We start from the raw sequence: 23219 nt of genomic DNA on the forward strand, positions 1-23219 counted from the left end.
GAGGCCCTTATTGTTATTTGTCACCCAATTAGTGAATAACCAAACGTATACCCAAAGAGTTTGTTCTGTCACTGGAAATTTTACCTGTACTGAAGTTAGTGCAGTAACTAATAATTTAACCTGTACCATATTGCAATATACCCTTTCTTATACCATTAATGCTAATGCCTCTCGTGTTGAAAGTGAAAGTGTTTAGCCAACAGATGTGGTAAAGTACTACACTAGGGACTATAAAATTCACTCTGCCCTTGTCCAGTTTTCAGATCACCTCTACCTATCCAAATTGCTCAAGAGGGGCTGCCGTTAGGTTAGCACAACAAAGGTCCTAGGTTTCCTCTAGAAGGAAGAGGGACTTAGCTGGATCCCTATGGGATGGGGCCAATAGTGCAGCAGCAATTTGGAATATTTATAGAAACCAAGAACATGAAGAGAAATTAGGAGAGTTGGAAAAAGCCACTGGCCTTATAACTGGAGCAGGTTCAGGCTGCAGTGGGTGAATTACGTGTTATCTCCGCCCTTAGTTCAATGACCCAGAAGCTGTTAACAGAGATGGTACTGAATATCACTGAGGCTGGGAAATCATTGCAGTGGGATCTGGCTTGCTCAGAAATCCATGATTTCCTGAATGACCAGCTGACGGCCATTCAGAGTGCTCTAGAGCATCAGGCCTGGCCTACTGCCCTTACAGAGACGTCAGGAGTATCATCTGATCTATGGCCATGGAGACACACTTGGAGATTTTCTGCATGGAGGTGCAGACGTTCGCAGCGTTCCTTCCAAGCATACGGACCGGTTGGAGGGATGTGGGCTCCCACATACCGAATCCTGCCAGGTCCGTGGGGAGGATGCAGGTGGGACTGGGTAATTCACTGAGACATTTGGGAACTTAGACTACCTAGTATGCCTAATCGATTTTTAGTCAGTGCTCCTGGAATAACACCCAACATTTGGATAGGGATACAATGGACATTCTGGCTATTAGAACCCCCACAGCTTCAGTGTGTATGTAAACTGAAGCCAGGGGAAGTTGTAACTATTCATGACAATGTTTGTTGGGAGGGTATGGGACAAGGAACTACCCTGACAGGACACCTACTCTTCCAAGCTAATGATAGCTGTGTGCATGTTCAGGCCACCATGTTACAAGATATCCATTTTAATCTCACCACTGCTGCAGGCAATCATATTATTTACTGACCTGCGGATAGAATTTTACAATTAGCCCTTAAGTTTCAGATACCCTTTAATTGGACCACCCTAGTACCTGATTGATTCCAAAATTTACTTTTACTCCTACCAGAGATTCAGAAAATTTCTGAATTACAAGGGCAAATTCGCAAAAGGAAGAGGAGTACTTGTGGCCCCTTAGAAACTAACCAATTTATTTGAGCATAAGCTTTCGTGAGCTACAGCTCACTTCATCGGATGCATGTAGCTCACGAAAGCTTATGCTTAAATAAATTGGTTAGTCTCTAAGGTGCCACAAGTACTCCTTTTCTTTTTGCGAATACAGACTAACACGGCAGCTACTCTGAAAGGGCAAATTCATATGCTTCAAAATATGTATCAAGTTGAAAAGTATGCCCTTCATACCGCTCATAGAGTATCTACTTTATATACTAAGTATGATGTATTGTATTTTGTGACTAAAACTGTGCAACAACCCCATTATATTATCACTGGGGGCATGTTATTGCTTGTATTGTTGTTCTTTAGTTTAGGGTTATGTTATTATTGTTGTAAAGGATGTAATAATAATACTCTCCATGTCCATACTAACCATGCATTGTCATTGTATCCAATTAAAACCCCGAAGGTTGAAGTATTTGATGTAGAATCTGAAATACAAAATTTAATGAGAATGGAAGTTTAAAATTGATAGTTTTGCTGGAAGCACAAAAAGGGGGAAGTGTGGAAGTAGATAAAGGGACTTTGGATTCAGGCCTCTGAAATGAGCAGGAGTCAGACTAACTCTAGTTTTAATAACGTGGGATTTGTAGAAGCAGGGATTGTGCGAAGCGAGTGGGAAAAGAACCGTGAGAGAGGCTGTTGTGACCTTGTATTAGATAAGAATAGAATGTATACTATAAGAGAAATTGGTGAGAAAAATAAGATATCATGAAGGAATATGTATAAACAATATGCAGCTGTTGCTTATTGTCTGTAATAAAGGTATAAATGCTTGCTCCAATTGTTTATCTCTTGAGAGATCTGCCTAGGTGGGGGAAACCCTGTGTCCTTGTGCACTCTCTCCCTCTGTGCAATTGCTTGAGAAAATAAAGTGTATCTGACTTGCTGCACTCAACCCGAAGAGTGAGAACTGTGTTTTTCTCCGACGCTTAATTACACTTGCTTTGGCCCTGGTCCTGCGAACTCTTAGGCATGTGCATTACTTTAGTCAAGTGATTAGTATCAAAATTCTGTATATGCATTAGTGTTTGCCAAACAAGGGTTTCTAACTTTCACATCCCTGACGTTAACCATAGAAAATATTGAAAAAGCACTCTGAATTTTACATTATCTTAAAATCTGCCAAAGGAATTTTTGAAGTGATTATGTCATGTGTTCATGTAAAGTTAAAATATATGGTGTGACTGGTAGTCATAAAAGACTTGTGTAACATGATTTGAGATTAATTTACGTTTTAAAAGTGTGCTAAATGTGCCACGGTGCACAGCACCAATAATCCACTATGCGGGAGGGTGCCTTTACTCTATTTGCCCTCTCTCTCTCACACACACACACTTGCAATTCCAGCAGACATAGAATCGTAGGGTTAGAAGGGACTGCAAGGGTCATCCAGTCTAACCCCCGCCCCTGCCAAGATGCAGGATTTGTTGTGTCTAAAAAAGCCACATGCCACACACCCGGTCGTCATCTCCGAGCGAAGGGAATGCATGGGAAACTTTAGCCTCCGCCCCCACCTACGTGTGCACTCCAGCAGAGCAATAAGACGTGGCTTTTACATCAAGCCTCCAGTTGATGAGCCGCACATGAGTGGATCTGCTGAACTGCAACCACATCTCACATAAAAATGAATCAGGTCTCCCACAACGTGCGTTCCTTATCAGGATCAGTCTCTTTGTAACGCACATAGTACTCGTGTGTCAAATCAGCAACATACATGTTTCAGCGCAAAACATGGGTGCATGACATCATTAAAAAAATCTGCTCTTGGACTAAATGCATCCCACAGCGTGCACGAGATTCCGAAGAGGCGGAGACTCGTCGCAAAGAAGCTCTTGGGCAGCAGGAGCCTTGGCGTACCCTCCTGCAGCCACAGGCCATTTTTTAGAATAACTACCATACCTGTGCGCTGCAAAAACACTAGCTCGGCCTGCTACCGTGAATCGCAATTAGTCACCCTACCCATGAACCTCACCGCGTGGCAGCCCCTCCACCACCCTTTATTGCTGCAAAGTGCTATGGTGATGGATGCATAGTAGATCGCAGCTCCCTTGGTGCAAGCTCGGTGCCTGCTGGCGCTTTCTGTGCCGTTTCCCCCACTGGATTGCGCCAGCCATGTCAGCAGCCACGCAGTCCCATGGAGACAGGCAGAGGCGGCCCTCACCCCACCACCCCCGGGCGGTGGAAGGGGGCTCCTACACGTCAGACATGCCAGTGTGGGCCTGCCTCCCCCAGTGGAGTGTCAGCAAACGCCTTCCTCTTCTGCTCGTGCAACTCCTACCCCATTTCCTCGCCCACCCCCGCGTCTCCTCTCCCTTTCGCCGTCTCGCCGGGCGGATCCCAGAGCGGACTAGGACGAGGAGGGACAGCAGCCTGGGCGGCTGGGGCATGCTCAGTAAGAGCCAGGCACTGGGAGCAGAACCCGCCGGGGAGCAGGCTTCGGCGCTACACCCTCTTCCTGCCTCTCTCGCTTGCGTCAGACCAATGGTGCAGACGATGGGCTGAGGACCCGCGCGTGGCGCGCTCGGCCCGGGAAGCGCGGCGGTTGGCGGGGCCGCTCTCGGAACGCTGGGACAGCCCTCTGGAACGCTGCTACACTTTGGAACGTCCGCGGCGGCCCATCGGCTGCTGGCGGCGGCCCGCTCCCGACAGCGGCCCCGGAGCCGGTCCGTCGCGCGGGTCCCGCCGGGTTTCGGTGAGTGGCCACCCAGGTGCCCGCAGTTCGATGGTTGGTTCGGACCGCGATGAGCCGCCCGTCCTCCGCCGGACCCAGTGCTAACAAACCCTGCGGCAAGCAGCAGCACGCCCCGTCCCCCGCTGCTGCCCCCACTGCCGCCGCCACCATCTCGGCTGCCGGCCCCGGCTCCTCCGCGCTACCCGCCGCGGCCGCTGTGATCTCAGGCCCCGGAGGAGGCGGCGGCGGCGGCGGGCCGGTCTCGCCTCAGCACCACGAGCTGACCTCGCTGTTCGAGTGCCCCGTCTGCTTCGACTATGTGCTGCCCCCGATCCTGCAGTGCCAGGCCGGGCATCTGGTGTGCAATCAATGCCGGCAGAAACTGAGCTGCTGCCCCACGTGCAGGGGATCCCTGACCCCAAGCATCAGGAACCTGGCCATGGAGAAAGTGGCCTCGGCTGTCCTCTTCCCCTGCAAGGTAAGAGCATCCTCCAAGCCCTTTGCCTGCTCCGGCCGACACGGTCCCGGGGGTGCCTGGATGGAGCTAAACTCCTTGTGCCTCTGATCGCCTCTGGACCGGAATGCTGCTGTCACTTCTGCAGAGCCACAAAGCAAAGGCTCCTCCAAGAGCTGCCAGTAGGGAGCCCTTGCCCCCTGGGTCACTAAGAAGGGGACCTGCCCTCTCAACTCCCGAGATGTCGCAGAATTTTGCAGAGAGGCGAGATCGTGAAAGTTTCGCCTCTCCTTTCCAGATTCCAGTCAACAGAAACATTCTGCACCTCTCCGCCATACCAGAGGGAGGCTCCTGTCCTAGTTATTTATATGGCTTTTAAACAAATCCCTGCCCCCTTTCCCAGCAGAAGCAGAAGAAGCTCCCCACATCAGTAGGAGCCTGAGGAACCCCAGTAGCAGCCTGTCTCACCCCCTTCCAGCAGAAACACAGAGGGTCTTCCACTCCTAGCCCGGTCAATAGACATATGGCCTCTTGCTAGGAGCACAGTTCCTTTACCCAGGAGAACTTTGGGGGGGACCCCCATGAGCAATAAGAATACATAGAATATATATCCTATTGTTCTTTGTCTTAAAGATACCGACAGCGTGGCTCTTCTGCATACCTGTTTACAATTTAGAGCTGCTGTCTTGCCTTAATCCTGTTTGATAGCCATGCTGCTACACAGTGGCATAATGCGTAACTACACCATTAAGGCTTTTAAAACAATCAACGATTAAAAATTACATAAGCATCTAATTTTTAAAAGTAATATCTCACACACTTAGACTCTTGCAGAGACCTCTTTCACTGTTGCAGAGGGTTTAGACCACTCTACTGTATTATTCTTCATGCAATCTACTGCTTCTTTTGTAGGACAAATGGCCATCTCTAATTAAATCACTGGAAAGAAGTAGGGGGTTAAGGTTTATATAAGTAGGCCTGTGATTTAATTTTGTACTAAGAGGGACACAATATATTTTAAAAGTCATGATCACTGAATACATTTTACCTATTTGTTTAGAACACTATTATAATTCCAAGAGATCAGAGAGAAAAAACCTGTCCTCTCATTTTCAGTTTGCTTACTTTATGCCTATAGACAGCACTTTCGTATTTAATCAGTTTCACATCTTTCCCCTGGCATAGTTCTCTGTAGTTTGGGTGGGTCTCTCTTACAGTACCAAGGGACAGAAAAATATATTTTAAAAAATAGGTAATGTGATTGATAGACCAAGGGAATCAGAGACAGATGTAGTACCTGAGACTACTGTTCATTCACTTCTGTAATTGATTAGATTTCAAATTGTCAGTGTCCTTTTAAATAAAGTGTTGATCACTCCAAAATAAGCCCCAAAGAATATTTAGAAAAGTTTCATTTGAATTTAAGAGCTTTGGTTTTCTTTGGTGTGTCTCTTCATTGAAAGTAGATTGTGTGAAATATATCTTAAAATATTTCCTTATGGAAATAAGCATACAAGGTGTATTATACAGATTCTTGCTACATCTAGCAGAACTTTGATTTTTACAAACAACCCCAGATCCTGCAGTTAGCCTGCACACAAGCTCAAGAGTTCATATTATCACATCTACTTGAAGAACTGGGGCAATAGGAAATGTTACAAAAGGAATAGACTGTTTTACTCCATTGCGTTAATGTAGAGCCTTGACTGGAGTTGATGCTTATAGTGAATTTTCCTTCTGGTTGAAAAAAGTGACAGCAGGCCATTAATGGCTGCTCATTTTCCACCCCCCTATATGTCCTGTGTTCTACAGCTAAGAGTATTTTTTGTTCACTCTGATTTTCCAAAGTGAGGCTTGTCCTTAAAACTCCAGTTTGTTTTACATATTCCTTTTTGAGTATTTTTTTTCCTCGTGTCCTGCCAATATTTAAGGTTCTGTAGTTTAGTTTGCAGGGTCACATGCAGCCAACAGCAGCGCTCCAGGAGTGATATTTACTTCAGTTCTTAGTGTCTGTCATCACCTGTTTTTTAAAACATTTTATTCTTACCTGGAATTCTTACTCATTGGGCTCAAGTTCTAATGCATAATGTGTCCAATCAAAAGTATCCCACCCACCCCCGAAAAAAGTGAGAGCTCTTTTAGGCAAGGCCCTGAGACTTGATAGCAAGATACATAAATAAGTATCAGAGGGGTAGCCGTGTTAGTCTGGATCTGTAAAAGCAGCAAAGAGTCCTGTGGCATACCCACTCCCTCGGATGCATGTAGACATGTAGATATTCACCCACGAAAGCTTATGCTCCAATACGTCTGTTAGTCTATAAGGTGCCGCAGGACTCTTTGCTGCTTTTACATAAATAAGTGTTACTGATGTTGTTTTCTTTCACTAGAGGAGTTAAGTCAGTGCTGGGTGGAAAGTCAGTAACCCCTGTTCCACCTATGCACTGGTCTCAGTGTAAAACCTGAGGTGGATTGTATGATCATGATCTGTTAGGGTGTTCTTAAAACCTGGCTGGGAACATTGTGGGGATATCAGCAGAATATTAGCTGTTGCAGCATAAAAGTTGCCTTGTGCTGAGAAGTCTCTTTCAGGCCAGCCTTGTTGCCTGGTGCTGAGAAGTCTTTAAGGACAGGTCAGACTCTTCTTTTGGCCAGTGTCTTGCCAATCAATTCCAAAAAGCTATTAACCGTCTAGAGAAGCTGTGAGGAAGTTAGGATTTTCTGTAATATTTTTATGAAACACCTGTGTACTTTGCATTGCTACCCAGAGGAGGAAAAAGAGTTAAGCCTGCTCTTGGGAGCAGCACACAGGACATGAGGTGTGGGTGTTGTCTTGCTGTCTGGGCTGCAATGAATAGGGTTGTTGAGGAACTGGCTGAAACCTGCTGAAAGCAACCCCTATTAATGCAGAGTCCAAAAGAGACAATGGAAAGCCTCAGGGGCCAGAACATTGACACCTAGGAAACAATGGCCAGGAGGAAGGTGGTTTTCTCCCCACCTCTCAGCAGGGAAGTTGAGAAGAGACCCCAGCTTGAGAACAAAGAACTGATCTGGGACAGAAAGGAGTTAAGGCAGGGGTGGGCAAACTTTTTGGCCCGAGGGCTGCATCTGGGTATCAAAATTGTATGGTGGGCCATGAATGCACACACAATTGGGGACTGGGGTGTGGGAGGGAGTGAGGGTTCCGGCTGGCGATACAGGTTCTGGGGTGGGCCCAGAAATTAGGAGTTCAAAGTGTGGGAGGGGACTCCGGGCTGGAGCAGGGGGTTGGGGTGTGGGAGGGGGTCAAGGGTGCAGGCTCTCAGCTGTGCTTACCTCAAACAGTTCCCAGAAGCAGCAGCATGTCCCCGCTCTGGCTCCTTTTGCTAGCCAATGGGAGCTGCGAGGGAGGCATTTGGGGCAGGGCAGTGTGTGGAACTGTAGGAGCCAGAGGCGGGACATGCCACTGCTTCAGGGAGCTGTGCAGAGCAAGCCCCCCCCCCACCCCACTCCCCAGCAGGAGCTCAAGGGCCAGATTAAAACATCTGAAGGGCCGGATGAGGCCCCCAGGCCGTAGTTTGCCCACCACTGAGTTAAAGAGTTTGCTTCTGGAAGAGGATGGCTGCTGTCATATGGGTGGACAAAGAGAGAGAGAGAGAGCCTGAGATGGAATCCATTAGATTAGAGCTTGGCTTGCTCATGGCACTGGTTTGACCAGAATTGACAGAACTTTTCTCTCTTTGCTAACCCAAGGACGTTCTGGTTCTGTGTGCCAAGTGACTAATAAATTGTTACCTTGTTTAGAAAAGGCTTCCCATATCACAGCAAATGCTCACTGTGACCATTGCGTCCAAAGGGTACAAGCCTCCTGCAGGAGTCTGGCTTGGCTAGATTCCTTACAGGGAGCGACAGAGAGAGACAAATACTCAGTCTTGGAGGCCATGGGCCTGTCTCTGTGGAACTCTGTGACCCCGGGGGATTTGATATGCTTAAGAGTCACTCCCAGGGGACTGGTCATAGGCTACAGGGCAAAGACCAGACCCTCTGAATCGGTGAGTGAAGCAAGAATGCATGAGTATTTGGTTGTGTGACTCTCTGCCAACTGCATTGTTTGGAAATCTAAAGTTGTAATAAACATTACTATTGCTGGATTTCCTTCAAGAATGATTTTAAATTACCACAGGGAGATTGATGCACAAGAGTTCTGATAATCAGCACTTAATTGAACTATAATATAAGTGAGTTTATATTAAATTCCCATTGCTAGCAAGACCAAGAGATATGATAGTTTGCAGTTACGGGAGGATTTCCAGGATTTTTCTCAGATTAATCAAAAACAAACAATGGCAGGTTTGTTTGGCAGTTTGTAGGGGTAGATGCTCTGTTGGTTTTCAATTTAAATAATATTTACTGTGAGCTTTTCCTTCTTTCAAGGCCTGAAGTTGTGAGTCTCCGGCTGCTGCTCCATGCAATGCCCCAGTGTACATTAAGGAGGTGAAGTAATTCTCACAGTGGAACTCCACTGCTGTACCTGTGAAGAATCTGGTAAATGCCCTTTGTAGTACAGTGTATGTACGGCTCTGCTAAGTCTCCAGTTCCTAGTTTTAAAGCTTTGCAAACAGAACACACGCTGTACTAAGAAGAGGGCATTTACCTGACACTCCATAGGCCAGCTACATGCTTCAGCAGTGTGGAGCATCATACATCACTAGCATTAAATGAATTTCACTAATTTTTTTTTTTTTAAATTAACTACTTTCGTTCTAGTTTGCAGTAAATTGGATGCAGAATGTCTCTTTTGTTCTTACTATTTGGCACAGTCATCCTGCCTTTATGAAGTTAGAAGTGTTTTGCGAGGTAGCTTCATTCTGTTTTTAAAAGAACTATTTAGCCATGGGAATGGGGCATCTGTTACATCTCTTCAGCCAATTTTCTGTAGTCCTTCAGAGAGAGAGAGAGGGATGAACAAGCTGTCCTGTCACTAATTATAGTTGACATCTTTAGATTTAATTCGGAACTTCAGTTTTTCAGGTAGGCAGATTAAATGTTTAAATCTTACTGCATTTTTAAACTGTTTTCTTTTTAAAACTTAGTGAACTGTTCTGAAGTACATATCTTTCCCAATATAGGTTTTGGAGCTGCAAATGTAATTCAATTATTCTTAAAACTTTAGCTAGATATCCTTTAACCCTTTTTACTTTCATAATGTCTCAAAGCACCTGACAGGACAGCTAAGCCTCACAACAATAATGGCTGAAGCCAATAGTGGTTGTGACACTGAATGGTGTCGCTTCTCTTTGCTGTTGAATGTAACTTCATGACAAGACGTGAGAGAGAATGCTTGATAACAGAAGGAGGCAGAACATAATGACCCAGGTTGAACAGAACACTTGCTAAGATCAGGTTTCAGAGTAGCAGCCGTGTTAGTCTGTATTCACAAAAAGAAAAGGAGGACTTGTGGCACCTTAGAGACTAACCAATTTATTTGAGCATGAGCTTTCGTGAGCTACAGCTCACTTCCTCGGATGCATTCACTGACGAAGGGTGCCATGGGATATTTATGGTCATTAATTCTGTATAACCTCTGAAAGCCAGTCCATAGCCATATAGTGCCCCATAACAATCTGCAAGATTCATTACTGACTCAGAGGAAAGAATGACACCTCCTGAATGAATCATCAGTGCCACTTACTTCAACATTTTAAGTTCAGTGACAGTCCTTGGTTGGGACACCTATTTAGCTTGTGAACTAGATCACAGGACAAGGTGGGATGAGTTTAGGTGTTTTATTGAGTTTTTAGGAACATAGGAGTCTGTTTCTCTCTATTCCATTTTCAAATGAGAATTAATCTCATGATTGTAATAACATGGAATGTAGAACTAAAACACAGCTTTTCTTTTTAAATCCAATATAGGAAGAAGTTCAGCGAGTCAGATGCCCCACTGTGATGCATTCTTGGCCTAAAAAGACCGAAACGTTCCATGCATTCTTTTCAGATATGCTTGCTTGCCTAGTTTTCATTTTTTAAAGTGTCCTGTCTTAATCTTCAGTGACAGTTAGTATTTCCTAGTTGCCCTTAACAAAATCAATGCATCACTCCCCAAAGCAACTATTCTGATCACAAATTACAGTTCATTTTGTATTGAAACTGACTAGAGGTCCATCTAGGCTGAAAACCTGCCATTGACAGGTTGGACTTATGCTTTATTATATTTATTTATTTATTTATTGCTGCTTTATGATGATTAAAGGAGGCCTGAAAGGGGTGTGTGAATGTAGATGTTAAATACTGGAAATGTCAAGACTTGTCTTTGTTGTTGGAGAGCATCTTGGATGACTCAGAAATGGGCACAGAAAGCTTTCTGAGACCTTACCTGAAAGGATGATTTTTTTTCCCCCCAAGTTCAAAAACACTTACTTACATGTCTCCTAGCCTCACTGCTAGTGGTAGGAAATACTTACAAGCGATTACAAACCTTGGTGAAAACAGCTCCCTCTGCTCAGGCTTTCCTTTAATCAAGCTATTTTCTCCATTTTATAGTGATATTTTTAGCAAAGCAAATACATTAAACCAGTTCACTTTACAGGATAAAACAAAAGATTGGCTTGTTGATTCTTTAACCAAGTTCTTTTCTCTCCTGTTCTTTAAATAAAAAGGTGTAACCAATAAAACCTAAAAAGATTTAAACAGTTTGAATAAAAAGCACCTCATCTCTTTCTGAGTCAAGTTTCTCCTCTTTGGTATATCTGTTATTAACCTGTCAGTTCTCCAGTTGGCCAGAAGCTCTCGGCACAGATAAACCCTGACTGACTAATGTAAATAAAACTAAGCGGAATTTTTTTTGCGCCTTCTTTAAACATCGTAAAGAAGCAAGAAAATGTACCCACACACCCTTTCCACCCCACTCCCTTTTGCAGCTCAGTTATCTTGTTTTGGGTAGGGTCATGGGAAACATTAAGTACATGGACCTTAATAGTTTAATTGGAAAAAAACTTTCCTGCAAACTACTACTAATTGTGAGACAGAGACAATATAAAATAAGGAGTGGAAGAAAACAAGTAGAAATAATCTTACTGTCTGTTGGGCACTTATATCGTTCCCCTCGTCTCTAGAATTGTCTCAGACTTTCTCTTTGGTCTATTTCTGGGCAGTGAGTCCCAGCAGATCCACTGTTGATCTTCAGTGCAGATGCAAGGCAATTCAATTCACAGGAAGTTCCAAACTAATAGTTTAAGTGCTGTGTCAGTATACATTTGGGAAGGACGCCAGCTATGGTGAATTGAGTCCACATATTCGTTAAAGTGTTCAATTGTTGCTTGAAACATTTGTGGAGGTGTAGATAGCACAACATTAATTACAAAGCTTAAATTTGCATTTTGGAGCCTTTACTTCTGTTGCAGTTGAGGAAACCATTTTTCCAAAATTCTTTCCAATATTACCTTTGCAATTAACTTATCTTGCTTGGTATGTTCTGACCCTGCAGAGCTACTCTGATACCATTAACACTGACTGAGAAGGGGAGGGGTGTAGCTTAGATTGGAAGATGGAATAATTGAGGGGGGGGGCATGGGGACTGGATAGCTCAGAGACTTACTTGGTGATGGGATTTGGAGCTTTTCATCTCTGTCTTATGAGTTCAGATGTAGCCTGAGTGACTGAAAGCTGTTAATGCTGATAGTGTTCAGTTGCCTGTGTGAAACAGGCTGGGACCTGATCTTGCATTTCTTTATGCATCCAAGTCTCCCACAGGAGGCCTATAGAAAACATAGAATTGGGTCATTGCCATATATAGGCACCAGTTAGTACAGGGTCTGAAGAGCATGCCAGAGGTGGATATGAAAGATGGAGTGGCAACTAACTACTCTTCTATCTTCCCTAACTGTTGGAGAATGGGGAGACGGCTGGGGTTTTCCCGGGCTGATGTTTCTGATCTTTGGAGCTCCATCCTTCGCCTCAGGCTCCAGCTGGTAGGAATCTGCTAAATTGGAAATCCTACTTCCTGCTAGCTGTTGGGAAGTAGAAGGAGCTTTCTGCCTCTCATGGATGGAAAAGGGGTGGAAATACTAAGAATCTCTTCTACTTTCTACTCCTCTCCCAACCTCTCTTTTTATGGGGGAGAGGGGGTGTCTTTCTTTACCACGAGTAATTTCTATGCTGCTGCACATACTCCTCCCAAACAGCAACAAAGTGACATTAACCAGGGTATTTTTCACTGGCATTTGTCTTCCATGCTTAGAAAGCATCTATTTATTGGTTTTACAGTGCCCAAAAGTGTACAATAGAGAAAACAGAAAGGTTTATAGGAATGGGGTCATGTGGTTACTTACTTTTCCCTGTGCCCGTTTGGATGGGTTACAAAGGCTTTTTGAAAATATATATAGCATTGTATAATTATCTATGTGCTTCTTATAGGCATTATGAAAGAGGTGAGTCTTACAGGAGATAAGTGTTAAGTCACTGAAATTTTAAAATACTTACGGAATGCTCTAGGCACGCTTTCAAAACTAGAAATGCACATCATCCTCTGACTCAAAATCCTCGTTAAAGACATGCTGAAATATCATCTTACTACCTTTCCTCTTTTAAATAAATATGGAACTGGTTAGCTGTAGAAAAGCGCTGTTTAGTCAGGGAGGCTTTTTTATATGGATTTAGCTTCTCTTGTGGCCTCAGGTGTCTTTGTAAGGATGCTGTAGATTGGAGAAAATAAACCTTGTGAACGCACAGATGTATGAAGGGCTATTAAATCTAATTAATTATTGCCAAATTTCATCTTCCTAAGCAACTGAACTACTGCAATGTGGCCTAGCGAACTGAGTGGTGCAATGTGCTTTTATAGATGAACTACTTATTCAGAAATTTGCAGTGAAATAATTAGAGTTTTAAATGCTGCTGTTTACTTTGAGCTATAAAACTGCAGAGACTTCATATATTTACACGTTAACCAATATTTGTCTATTCTGCAATATTTTAGCATTACCTTTCATGATAGTACTTCACAAACAGAACCATTCATGCCTGAGTGATCATTGCTGTGGCCACAGAAATGACAGAACCCTGTGCAGAACTGCACTCCTGATAGTGTTAAAACACATGCTACTGCCTGCTTGTGTTTTAGTTTAATAGAATTTGCTTCAGATTTACACAGCCATAAACTTAGTCCCCTTGTATTAGCTTTGAGGACTCCACTGGGGGGAATGTCTTCTATACATTTGTAAAAAGAAAAGGAGTACTTGTGGTCCCTTGGAGACTACTAACAAATTTATTTATTTTATTTATTTATTTATCGGATATGAAGTGAGCTGTAGATCACGAAAGCTGATGCTCAAATAAATTTGTTAGTCTCTAAGGAGCCACAGGTACTCCTTTTCTTTTTGCGGATACAGACTAACACAGCTGCTACTCTGAAACCTATACATTTGTAGCAAACTTGCTAATGGGCAACTACATGGAATGTGCTCAGTTACATTTAATACAAATATATATATTTGAAAATGTTTTAGGATTTCCCCCCATTGCCAAATAAATAGGTTCTTAGTGATGTGAGTAATTTGATATAAGAATACATTTTGCAAATTAGGAAGGAAATAGTCAGATTTCTGTATTTTTCGTTATGCATATATTCCAGGAGTCTCAGGGAAGTAAGTGGCTTGATTTTTTTTTCAGGGGTTTTAAACCCACATTTCCCGACATCACTGGGAACGGTGGTGCTCAGCACTTTATGAAGTTAGACCACAGGTACATTAGATATAGAGATGTCATTTCAAGAAATACGCCAGTTGCACATCTTGCCTTCCAGCCAACTCTACCACCAGATAATCAGATGCTTCTAAGCCCTCTAAAGACAAGTGTACTTATTACAAGAAAACCTGATAAACTCACAGTATTGTGTAATTAACTTTTGACTTGAGAAAAAAATTGAACTTCCTTCTGTGCTTCACGGTTACCTCGCAACTTTATCAGAAGTTTACATAAACAAGGCAAACTAAGTCTGACTGTTAACATACATAGACAGATATGCGACCCTTAATTTTAATTGTCCAGACAGAAATAAACACATCACATAGGGTGGTAGAATGGCAGCTTTCCCAGTCAGGTAAATATTATGCCAGTTGTTTGGCATTTCATATTTATGTGATGCATATTATTTACTCTCTTCCCGGTAATCTAGCACTGATTGTGTCCCATGACTTCAAACCTTAATTTAAGTCTTCCAAAACTAGAAAGGTAAAACAAGCATTCTCTCGCTCTCAAGTGCATGGTTGGCTGGTTCTTGCTCACATGCTCACATGTCTAACTGATAGGCATATGTGGATGAGGTTAGACAGGAATTTCCACCAGGGCAGATTGGCAGTGACTTTAGGGGGCGGGGGGGGGAGGGGTTTGCCTTCCTCTGCAGCGTGTGGGTGTGGTGCACTTGCCAGGATTATCTCAACCATTTTACTGTCATTGTAGGCATCTCAGGCAAAAGTGCATGTCAGTCCCTTCTATTTTCTCACTGTGGTGCATAATACTTTAGCATCCTGTGGGCTGTGATACTTCGGTCTAATTTCAGTTGTTGGGGTAGTGTGTGCATGCGAGATGGAGTTGGTGGCCTGTGATATAGGTGGTTTGGTGGTCCCTTCTGTCCTTATGCTTTATGATTCTGATTTGAATTACTTATTCCATTTGTCCAAGATCTAACAAGAGTCTAACATCAGATTATACTTTCTAATTTTGAGGCATAACAGGTTCTTTTAAGGCTTGCAGGACACAAGGCTGTGAAAGAAGTAGATGATGTTTTGACATTTTTATCAATAGTTCCAATTCTGCTTTCATTCTCTATCTTTTCCTGATGGATGTTTATTTTCCCAGTATTTACCCTTCTGATATTTTATTGTTCTTATGTTTTGTTTTTTAATATGTAGACCTCGCTTCTATAGTGGAGCCCCTCTGCATTGTTTGCACTGTGCTGAATTGAGGTTGATCGTTCTGAGTGAAGTTACTTGGCTTCGTTTTACATAAAATTGTTTGGCCTCAGCCTAGTTTAGCAGTAGCAGAAAATGCAGCTTTGCTAGAGAAGCAGAGGTTTGCGAAGGGTGCTATAGGGCTAGCTACTTCTAACTAAGAAGCCTGCTAACAAATGGAAGGTACTGGAGCATACAAGAGACGGTTGGGATTCAGGGCTGTGACACTCTATGTAACAGGCTTAGAAAAATATCATTGTGGGTTGGGGATCTAAATCTATATTTAACTGAATGCTTCACGTGGCAGGGATGAGGTCAAAAGCTAAAGCAGCACTCTCACATACCATATAATTTTGGGCAAGGCTTATCCACATCACCAGAGCTCACACTTTTCAAATACTGAACATCCATCCGGAAACTCCTATTTAACCCTTTGGGGCACTGTCCTTAAATGACAAGTAAGAGTGTTATGCCACGAGAGCAGCTTTCCAGCAACAAAGTGCAGTGTTTGGGGATTGTTGAAAGTTGGTTTTTAAAAAATTTGGTAAGTGATAGGCTATGTTTTTTAAAAGAAATGTAAAGTACTTAGAGTGATGGTTCTTCTAACTGTCCCTTCACTTGGACTTTCTCTAAAATATTGCCTTTTCTGTGCCACGAGCATCAATATACTTGAACTTTAGTTCTCTCTCTGTTTTGTTTTAACTTCTAAACAAGTGTGTCACTATCATAAAGACTTATTTGCACCATGAGCAGCAATAGGGCTAAAATCTCTTCCTGGGAAGAATGCTTAGGCTTAAGACTGACTTGTTTCACGTCTGCCTGCACCTATCATTGTGTGTCTGGGACAATCTTCTGTTGCATACATGCGTGTGCAAACAGCAGTGCTGCAATCCTGACAAATTGCAGCATTTGGCCTCAATTGTGGCGCACCCCCCCTTTTGACACTCGGACCACTTCTTTCTACTGTCACTGTGGTGGTGCAGAACTCATGGCTTGTCTGCTCACTGGCATACCTAAACAAATCTCTTAGCAGAGGATTAATTAGTGGGGGGGAGGGGTGGATACAGTAAATGCATTAACTCTTTAGTGACATCTGAAACAGAAGTCTGTACTCTCGTGTTCTTCCACTATACACGTTAGCAGCATGATATGTATAATAACTGAGATTATATTGAATCTAAGCCCTTGTTTCTCAGGCATTTAACCCTCGGAACTGAAATTCCTTGTGCTTGTTCTGACTCAGAAATAGCTGTTTCTTTTTTAAACATTTGGAAAAATTGCATTTAACCTTGATTTTTTAAAAAATTGGTCAGATAATTATTAAGAAACAACCCTTTTTTTACTTGTTCATATCACCAGAAACTCTCTCCAGACTTGTTCGTATTTTCGTATTTGGTATTTAATTCAGCTTCTAGATCACTGAGTTTTTGCCATTCTTACACCTAAAGCTGGTAGCTTAGTCCTCTGTCCCATTCCTTGGGAAAGGGGCCTTTTTTTTTATTATTACTATTTATTATTATTTTTGCTTCATTTTGGTATCACCTCTTAACTCCAAGGATTGGGGAACATTTTGGATAAAGGGTATTGTGTTTAAAGATTCAACTCACCTGTCCTCTGTTCACATGTAAGATGTTCTAATAAACATCTAAGGTCCTCCATCAGATCTTGACATTCCTGATATTGCTAACTTAAATAAAAACATCCTTTGGGGCCTCCTTTGTATAAAGTATAAACAAAGGGTGCAAATCCAATTTAAAAAACAAAACAAACTTTTGGGGGTCAGCATTAACCTTGTCCACTGTGAATCTTCCCTGATCAGCTGTTTCTATTCTTTATGTGAAGTTCCTCTTTGAATGTATGATTTCTAGAGTTCTGACTGCACAGCTAAGTATATTTTTCTCTTCCTTCTGAAGGAAGTGTAACCATTTCCCCCTCCACTCATAGAATCATAGAATATCAGGGTTGGAAGGGACCTCAGGAGGTCATCTAGTCCAACCCCCTGCTCAAAGCAGGACTGATCCTCATGTTATACCAATAAGTTAAAAACCAGCAGGATCTTATTAAAGGGAAAAAGGCAAAATACCACATTTATTGTCAGGTTTCAGAGTAACAGCCGTGTTAGTCTGTATTTGCAAAAAGAAAAGGAGTACTTGTGGCACCTTAGAGACTAACCAATTTATTTGAGCATAAGCTTTTGTGAGCTACAGCTCACTTCATCGGATGCATCCGATGTAGCTCACGCAAGCTTATGCTCAAATAAATTGGTTTGTCTCTAAGGTGCCACAAGTACTCCTTTTCTTTTCACATTTATTGTGAATACAGAAAGAATCATAGTAAGCAGTTAGTTATAGCTATAACATTCCATTCAATCTCATATTTATTCACACATTCATACACACACACACACACACACACACACACACGTTCTGCAAGGTTGTTATCATAGTTACCAGCCTTAGAGTTGCTCATGCCAAGCCACTGGCCAGCTGGCCTGGACATGAGGAGGGAGCAGGGCCTTGTCTGATGCTCCTGGAAGTTGGTTTGCAGAATCAGACCCCAAAGTTCTCCCTTTCTAGAGTCCATTTTTATAGGAATTTCTTCCTATGCCAGTCTATGGGAATTGCTTCATCATGCTGTTGCTGAATCAATCAGCAGATGGCACATTCCTGACGGCTCCGTGCTGCCAAATGTTATCTTGTTCTTTGGTTCTCCCATTCTTGAGGCTGTTGGGTGGATTCCAGTCTGCCCTCCAGGGGGTCCTCTGGTTATTTCCACTTGACGCCTTCTTCAGCCGATGGACACTGGATTCTTAGGCTGGCACCTCCCTGATCATTCAGTTATTATCCACACCAAGCATCCATCCACATACATCCTCTATCTCTATTTTAATCACAATTGTTAATACAACAAAAGGCGGGGAGTCTCTGGATGCTGTTTCTGTTGTTACAGAGTATTGCTTTGAGTCTCTCTCTGTGTGAATTGCTTTGAGAACAGACTCTGTCTAGACTTTGTCTAGAATGTACTAATGCAATTAGCAGCTTGCAGGTTTCACACATAGAGGGAGAGAAACAGTACCAAAAGCCAAGAGACCTCTTAATTAGTAATACCCTGGAATTTAAACTATGGGGAATCAAATTCATTTGTGATTTTAATACAGAACTTCTTTAATATGATCCAACACCCAATTAAATCATCCCAGCCAGGCCTTTGTCAAGCCTGACCTTAAAAATTTCTAAGGAAGGAGATTCCACCATCTCCCTAGGTAACGCATTCCAGTGTTTCACCACCCTCCTCGTGAAAAACTTTTTCACAATATCCAACCTAAATCTCCCCCACTGCAACTTGAGACCATTACTCCTTGTTCTGTCATCTGCTACCACTGAGAACAGTCTAGATCCATCCTCTTTGGAACCCCCTTTCAGGTAGTTGAAAGCAGCTGTCAAATTCCCCCTCATTCTTCTCTTCTGTAGACTAAACATCCCCAGTTCCCTCAGCCTCTCCTCATAAGTCATGTGTTCCAGTCCCCTAATCATTTTTGTTGCCCGCCGCTGGACTCTCTCCAATTTTTCCACATCCTTCTTGTAGTGTGGGGCCCAAAACTGGACACAGTACTCCAGATGAGGCCTCACCAATGTTGAATAGAGGGGAACGATCACGTCCCTCGATCTGCTGGCAATGCCCCTACTTATACATCCCAAAATGCCATTGGCCTTCTTGGCAACAAGGGCACACTGTTGACTCATATCCAGCTTCTTGTCCACTGTAATCCCTAGGTCCTTTTCTGCAGGACTCTGCCCTTGTCCTTGTTGAACCTCATCAGATTTCTTTTGGCCCAATCCTCCAATATTTCTAGGGCCCTCTGTATCCTATCCCTACCTCCAGCGTATCTACCTCTCCTCCCAGTTTAGTGTCATCTGCAAACTTGCTGATGGTGCAATTCACACCATCCTCCAGATCATTTATGAAGATATTGAACAAAACCAGCCCCAGGACTGACTGTTGGGGCACTCCACTTGATACCGGCTGCCAACTAGACATGGAGCCATTGATCACTACCCGTTGAGCCCAACAATCTAGCCAGCTTTCGATCCACCTTATCGTCCATTCATCCAGCCCATACTTCTTTAACTTACTGGCAAGAATACTGTGGGAGACAGTGTCAAAAGCTTTGCTAAAGTCAAGGAACAACATGTCCACTGCTTTCTCCAAGTCAAGGAACAACATGTCCACTGCTTTCCCTTCATCCACAGAACCTGTTATCTCGTCATAGAAGGCAATTAGATTGGTCAGGCATAACTTGCCCTTGGTGAATCCATGCTGACTGTTCCTGATCACTTTCCTCTCCTCCAAGTGCTTCAGAATTGATTCCTTGAGGACCTGCTCCATGATTTTTCCAGGGACTGAGGTGAGGCTGACTGGCCTGTAGTTCCCAGGATCATCCTCCTTCCCTTTTTTAAAGATGGGTACGACGTTAGCCTTTTTCCAGTCGTCCGGGTCTTCCCCCGATCACCATGAGTTTTCAAAGATAATGGCCAATGGCTCAGCCATCACATCCGCCACCTCCTTTAGCACTCTTGGATGCAACGCATCCGGCCCCATGGACTTGTGCACGTCCAGCTTTTCTAAATAGTCCCGAACCACTTCTTTCTCCACAGAGGGCTGATCACCTTCTCCCCATGCTGTGCTGTCCAGTGCAGTAGTCTGGGAGCTGACCTTGTTCGTGAAGAGAGAGGCAAAAAAGCATTGAGTACATTAGCTTTTTCCACATCCTCTGTCACTAGGTTGCCTCCCTCATTCAGTAAGGGACCCACACTTTCCTTGACTTTCTTCTTGTTGCTGACATACCTGAAGAAACCCTTCTTGTTACTCTTAACATCTCTTGCTAGCTGCAACTCCAGGTGTGATTTGGCCTTCCTGATATCACTCCTGCATGCCCGAGCAATATTTTTTTACTCATCCCTGGTCATTTGTCTAATCTGCCACTTCTTGTAAGCTTCTTTTTTGTATTTAAGATCAGCAAGGATTTCACTATTAAGCCGAGCTGGTCGCCTGCCATATTTACTATTCTTTCTACACATTGGAATGGTTTGTCCCTGTAACCTCAATAAGGATTCTTTAAAATACAGCCAGCTCTCCTGGACTCGTTTCCCCCTCATGTTATACATACACAAAAACCACCACACCAGCACATCAGTGGAAACACTAGATGATACAAAGTCAGGAAACTCCATGATGCACTTTTCATGAGGCCCTTACACAAGGGCCAAGTACTGGTTGCTATGAGAATGGTCACTTGACATTTCCTAACTGTGTTGCATATAAACTTAATATATAACATTGTGTATTCCAGGAAAGTGACTCAGCTAGTGGTTGTTTTTGGACTTGTCCCTAACTAGAGACTGGGAATAAAATGACTCTAAATAAATCAGTGCATGGAAAAAGATAAGGGATGAGGTTGAGAAAAGAAGTTTGCCTCCCCTGTTATGCTCCGGTCTGAGACACTGTTATTCTTTAGCCAGGTGGAGAGTGAAAACTCTTGCTTAATCCTTTTTCTTTTGAATTGTGGATGTACGTATTGTGGAGGGCTTATTGCTGTCAGTGTAGAAAGTGCTCTGGCTTGTCTCACAGCTGTGACAATGGTGATAATCAGGTGCTGGGATGAAGGGGAAAAGCTTTCCCATTAAGGGACTGTTGCTGTGTAAGGATGCAGAAGTATGTGCTTTGTTTAAGGAATGTTGAATTTGCTATAAGAATGTAAAGGTGCACTTTCTGATTTAAAACAAATAAATACATGTCTTTACCTGTGTGACTCAGGGACTATTAAAACAGAGCTTTAAACAAAAATCTCACTTATTTAGGCTTTCACCTTACTTGTATGGTGAAAATAGTCAGTTTCACTCCCTTTGATTCTCATGCAGTGGCAGAGTGAGACTGCAAACATTTAAATTAAAATAAAATCTTTCATTGAATGGGACATAAATTCTAGTAATGCTGCACTTTCTAAGTGTGTGTTCTAATAAAATATTCGTGTTTATCTAACGGCTTGCAATTCCCATTTAAAAGCATATGAAGCAGGAATCCATTTGGGGGTAAAATAAATCTCAGCTCTGAATCCAGAGCACTTAAAAATATAATGTAAAATTTAGAATGAAATGAGGGCTCTTACTGATGCTGCATTTTGCAGTTCACAGCTGGGAGCTTTAGAACATTAAATCTGTGTGTATATCTTGATGGCCTGTGTTTTGTCTCCTTCCAGTATGCCACTACAGGCTGTTCCCTGACACTCCACCATACAGAAAAGCCGGAGCATGAAGATATCTGTGAATACCGTCCCTACTCCTGTCCATGTCCTGGTGCCTCCTGTAAATGGCAGGGCTCTTTGGAAGCTGTGATGTCCCACCTCATGCACGCCCACAAAAGCATTACCACCCTTCAGGGAGAAGACATAGTCTTTCTCGCCACGGACATTAACCTGCCAGGTGCCGTCGACTGGGTCATGATGCAGTCTTGCTTTGGCCACCATTTCATGCTGGTGTTGGAGAAACAGGAGAAGTATGAGGGTCACCAGCAGTTTTTTGCTATTGTGTTGCTCATTGGCACTCGCAAACAAGCAGAAAACTTTGCTTATCGACTGGAGCTGAATGGTAACCGGCGCAGGCTGACCTGGGAGGCAACGCCCCGCTCCATTCACGATGGGGTGGCTGCTGCCATCATGAACAGCGACTGTCTAGTTTTCGATACAGCTATAGCACATCTTTTTGCAGACAATGGAAACCTTGGCATCAATGTGACTATTTCTACGTGTTGTCCGTGATTATATCTGTGTCATTAGTGAAACCTGGGGTTGTCTGGGCATAGTGCTTTACATTCTTAAGGGTTTTTTAAAATGATCTTCAACTATGTCTTCATATATATCTCTTAGGATTCCTAATTTAGCCAACATTTTGTAACAACTTTCTCTTTGGGTTTTAAGTCATGGCTAACCGGACAAAATGAGTGCGTGTCCTGTCAATCATCTGAACCGGAAAAGGGTTTTTTTTAGAATTCTTGAATGCTTTTTGAAGATTTTTTACCGCTTTTTAAAAACAACAGAGCTTCCATTAGACATATGTCTTTAATAGACTTGAGGGTCTGTTTTTCTCTTTGAAGTGCACCCAAAGCTCCCCTTAAGAGGAGTTATCCAAGGAGAAAACAGACACCTCTTGACTTACTCCCCCTGCTGGGCTTTTAAAAAGAGAATAAACAAATAGCTTCAAGTGTGGTACCCATGAGAGGTTACTGTGACTCAGAGAGGAACAAAAGGTACTTTGGTGTAGGTTCCCTTGCTGCTCTGATTCCCTTTTCTTTATTTTAAAAAAAGAAAAGAAAAAGAAAAAAAAAACAGTTGTGTTGGATCACTTGCTGTGTCTTTAAAAATGAACCAGGCCTGATCCTGCAAAGTGTTGAGCATCTTCTGCTCCCATTCACTTCGTTTAAAGTTGAGTATGCCTGGAACATTTTACAAGGGCCCTGGAACAGGTGCTAGTAAAGTAAGAGGCGCATATCTAATAGTTCTCAAACAGCTAGCAGTTGACCATATAGAGGTGCATTCAGGTTGTTTACATGTGGCTTCCCCTGGAGACATACTTGATTATTGATATTGTCAGAGACTGATTAGAATAATATAGTAAAAGCTTTATGGCCAGTGTCATGTCATTTGCTATTTAAGTTTTTGTTGCCATATTTACTTTAGTTTTTTAATAAATATTTTGCAAAAACAA

General features: G+C 43.0%; 1 protein-coding gene across 1 annotated transcript; it reads left to right on the forward strand.

Moving 5' to 3' along the window:
• The first annotated feature begins 3571 nt into the window (after positions 1-3571).
• SIAH2 (siah E3 ubiquitin protein ligase 2) lies at positions 3572-23219 on the forward strand. The gene is made up of 2 exons (XM_084638289.1): positions 3572-4559; positions 21716-23219. The coding sequence occupies exons 1-2, from the start codon at positions 4152-4154 to the stop codon at positions 22271-22273; spliced, it is 966 nt and encodes a 321-aa protein (XP_084494415.1). The 5' UTR covers positions 3572-4151; the 3' UTR covers positions 22274-23219.

The sequence above is a fragment of the Lepidochelys olivacea genome (assembly GCF_965140295.1).
Source record: "Lepidochelys olivacea isolate rLepOli2 genome assembly, chromosome: 9".
NCBI classification, from domain to species: Eukaryota; Metazoa; Chordata; order Testudines; family Cheloniidae; genus Lepidochelys; species Lepidochelys olivacea.

Bases quoted from the DNA above. Each gene is read 5' to 3' on its own strand.
- SIAH2 (XM_084638289.1), top strand. From the start codon at position 4,152: ATGAGCCGCCCGTCCTCCGCCGGACCCAGTGCTAACAAACCCTGCGGC. The intron at 4,560-21,715 runs GTAAGAGCATCC...GTCTCCTTCCAG, and splicing joins CTGTCCTCTTCCCCTGCAAG to TATGCCACTACAGGCTGTTC.